This window comes from Limulus polyphemus, unplaced genomic scaffold (assembly GCF_000517525.1).
Source record: "Limulus polyphemus unplaced genomic scaffold, Limulus_polyphemus-2.1.2 Scaffold5756, whole genome shotgun sequence".
NCBI lineage: Eukaryota > Metazoa > Arthropoda > Merostomata > Xiphosura > Limulidae > Limulus > Limulus polyphemus.
This window is the reverse complement of record NW_013671366.1, coordinates 63,272-66,633: the sequence shown is the minus strand read 5'-3', so window position 1 is coordinate 66,633 and position 3,362 is coordinate 63,272. Positions and strand designations below refer to the sequence as shown.

The following is a 3,362-nucleotide window of genomic DNA, read 5'->3' as shown; positions in this document are numbered from 1 at the left end:
GATTTGATCGCGCTGATCATGTCTAAAATTGATCTTTTCTTGGAGAGTTACATTACAGGAATTTCTGATGCCAACTTTTCCTAATCTGAAATTAGGAATACAAAGAAGGCACAAAATTTCAGTGTTTTAAAGAAATCATATCTACATTGTTGAACTGTATTAGTAAAGCAAAAGTTGTCACTCCATGATCAGCTACCTATCTCACACTGGAGGTTGTGTAGAAAGTTAAACAGCTTAATACTGAAAGTATCACAAAAACACAGAAATATTTTGCAGCTAAAATAGAAATCTTTCTTGGCACTGTAAGTAAGATGAATATGTAACTTCTTTTTTCTGAATAGCAATATGGGTTTATATAAAGTTTGAAAGAAGCTTTGATGACATTATGCTTAAAAACACTTATACTTGTGTGAATTATAAGATATTAATTTTTATTGATACATTTCCAAATATTTCATTATTTTATGTAACACTAATCACATTTTGTGTTGAATATTGTAGTTACAATGGTGTTGGGCATACCAACTGTAAAACGAGAAGTCCAGAGTTATCTTATGTCAACACTGCAAAACTTGATTGAAAATATGTCACCAGCTGAAAAAAAAGATTCGATCATCATAGTTTTTATTGCTGAGGTATGCAAGTTTTCCTGAGTCTTTATGTAATTATTGGTTTGTTGAAAGAGTAATGCTTCATTATTGTAAATGCTGAGAATAGTTTGATAGTAATTAAAATTGATATATTTACTTGTATGTATGGAGAAGTAAACCTAAAAAACTAATCGAACAAATGTAGTTGTTTCTTTAAAATACTATATTGTTAATAGTAACTTCATCTGCTTTCATATGTTTCATATTTGAAACATGCTTGTGATAACTATTTATATTTTATTATTGATAGTAACTCCATATGTTTCATATTTGAAACACACTTATGATAACTATTATGTTGTTGATAGTAACTCCATCTGTTGTCATATCTTTCATATTTGAAACATGCTTATGATAACTATTTCTGTATTATATTGTTGATAGTAACTTCATCTGTTGTGATATGTTTCACATTTGAAACATGCACATTGGTTGGTTCCACTACTTTTACTAATGAAAATGTTGTAGCACCCATACCATTATTTTGTTGTTATTACATATTTGTAGCTCCTGTAAAAACTTTTGGATGCTAATTACAATTTGTTAGGTTCTGTATCAGGTTTGTTGTTATTACCTATTTGTTAGGTTCTGTATCGGTTTTGTTGTTATTACATATTTGTAGCTCCTGTAAAGAACTTTTGGATGCTAATTACTATTTGTTAGGTTGCGTATCGGTTTTGTAGTTATTACATATTTGTAGCTTGAAGTGTTTTTACATTAGAACAAATGTTTTCTTTTTAACACAGGTGTACAAATATAATAATGTATATATTTAAGTTAGAAAGAAGCCTTAGTATAGGAGGCCTCAATTCTCCTCCTGTGGTTCACTATAAATTAGAAATAAGTTATACATTCATCTAATCTTAGTAAAAATAAACTTTCAGCATAACTTGCATATTGTGACCTCATCACATTGCATGCTCCAAATCCTACAAGAGTCTTGTATTTTCATTTAATAAACTCCACCTTCATTACTGTATGTAGTTCTTACTCGTAGAACTACTGTATTTTTCGGTGTATAAGTTGATTGGGTTAAATTTCTCATTTTTTCACCCTTCATTTATATACAAGTTGAAATGGAGTATAAGAAATAAAAAATATGAGTTAAAATTCTTTTATTACATACATGAAACAACAAACAAAAAATAGAATCAAGCATCTAACAACTGAGAAATTGTCAAGGCATTTAATTACTGGTAACAGTTAGACCATTGAAGTGTGATTTTAATTACCGAGTACACATTTGATCACCACAGATAGTTATTTAACATCAGGGTAACTGTCAAATTCTTCATCTTCTGTATCCAATGGGGAAAATAGCTGCCAAGTCGGGGACATGACAGGTGCATGTTCTCTGTATCCGATGGGGAAATAGCTGCCAAGTTGGGGGACATGACAGGTGCATGTTCTCCTCATTTTTCATATCATTGTCTTTGTCAGGTTTCTCTTTTTGGCTCATAATTCCTTTATGAATCCATTCACAACTACTGCTTGGGGCACACTGTCCCATGCATTCTTAATCCATTGTGTAACCTTGGCGTAGTCCCATGTTGGTGAAACTGTGTTTGCCAGTAGACTCCCATATCTTCCTAAGTAATATCCAATGGCTATAACAACTTTGTCATATTCAGAGGGATTATGCTTAAAACAGTCTTCTTTTCATCCACTCTACCTTTTGTCTCGTCAATGACGTGTGTGTGTGTGTGTGTGTGTCCATTACTAGCATTTCTTAGTCTGAAAAATCTACTTGGCTGACATGTGTAGCCAGTGTGTTATCCAGCCAGTCCCATTATGTTATTATCCATCTTTCGATTCACCTCTACCACAACACCACACAGAGATTTGTCATTGTCTTTCGCTTAAATATTACCATGGGGGAGTAACTTCCTACTGTCAGCACCGTGAAACTATGTCAAATGTTAATGGCACTGTGTTCATGTTGATGATGTTAGATGTCTCTTGTGTTATTTTTCCTTTATCTTCACCTGCACATGAGTGAAAATTCCCCAACTTTTCCTCGAAGTCTTCAGGCAGTTTTTGAGACATTGTCAAATGCTGCGTGATACATGGTCCTTTCCTGCACATGTATTAAAAATGTGAAGATGGATCACCTTAAGACATTTTGATGACTAATCTTTAGATAAGTTGATGTGGTATATAAACTGAGGCTTGGGCAAACCATGAAAAAGTCTTGTCTTATATGCTGAAAAATATGGTAGTAACATAAATGTATATGGATTAGATTATCAATGGAGCAGATAGCATGACTGTGTGTTATTACACCTTTTATCCTTAGAGCAAGTAATGTAAATGTATATGGTTAATAGTTTTTCCTCATAAAGTGGGCAGTTAGTCAGATTCATAACTCTACTACTGTCAACTTTTCAGTTATTCTCACAAGAGACAAGAATAGTTGGAATAATTGAAAGTAGTAATAATTAGAAACACTGAGTTTGATTAGTTGGTTATTTTCATCTGTAGTGACACTATTTGATTACGTTAAACAAAATTGAACTAATCAAAAATAACAATGAGAAATAATAACAGCATTATTTTTATTACTTAGGTAGTTGGAATAAGTGAACCAACCAGACTGAGCTATTGTATAGTTGCTACAATTTCATTAGTAAAAGTAGTGAAACCAACCAGACTGAGCCGATACAGAACCTAACAAATAGTAATTAGCCTACAAAATATATTTACAGGAGCTAC

General features: G+C 32.3%; 1 protein-coding gene across 1 annotated transcript in view; it reads left to right on the top strand.

Moving 5' to 3' along the window:
- The first annotated feature begins 493 nt into the window (after window positions 1-493).
- The window catches only part of LOC106472945 (alpha-1,3-mannosyl-glycoprotein 4-beta-N-acetylglucosaminyltransferase B-like), a 30,897-nt gene continuing 28,028 nt past the window's right edge, over window positions 494-3,362 (top strand). The window contains exon 1 of the mRNA XM_013933615.2: window positions 494-635. Coding sequence (XP_013789069.2) covers window positions 507-635 — 129 coding nt within the window. The 5' untranslated portion in view covers window positions 494-506. The remainder of the gene's footprint in view (window positions 636-3,362) is intronic.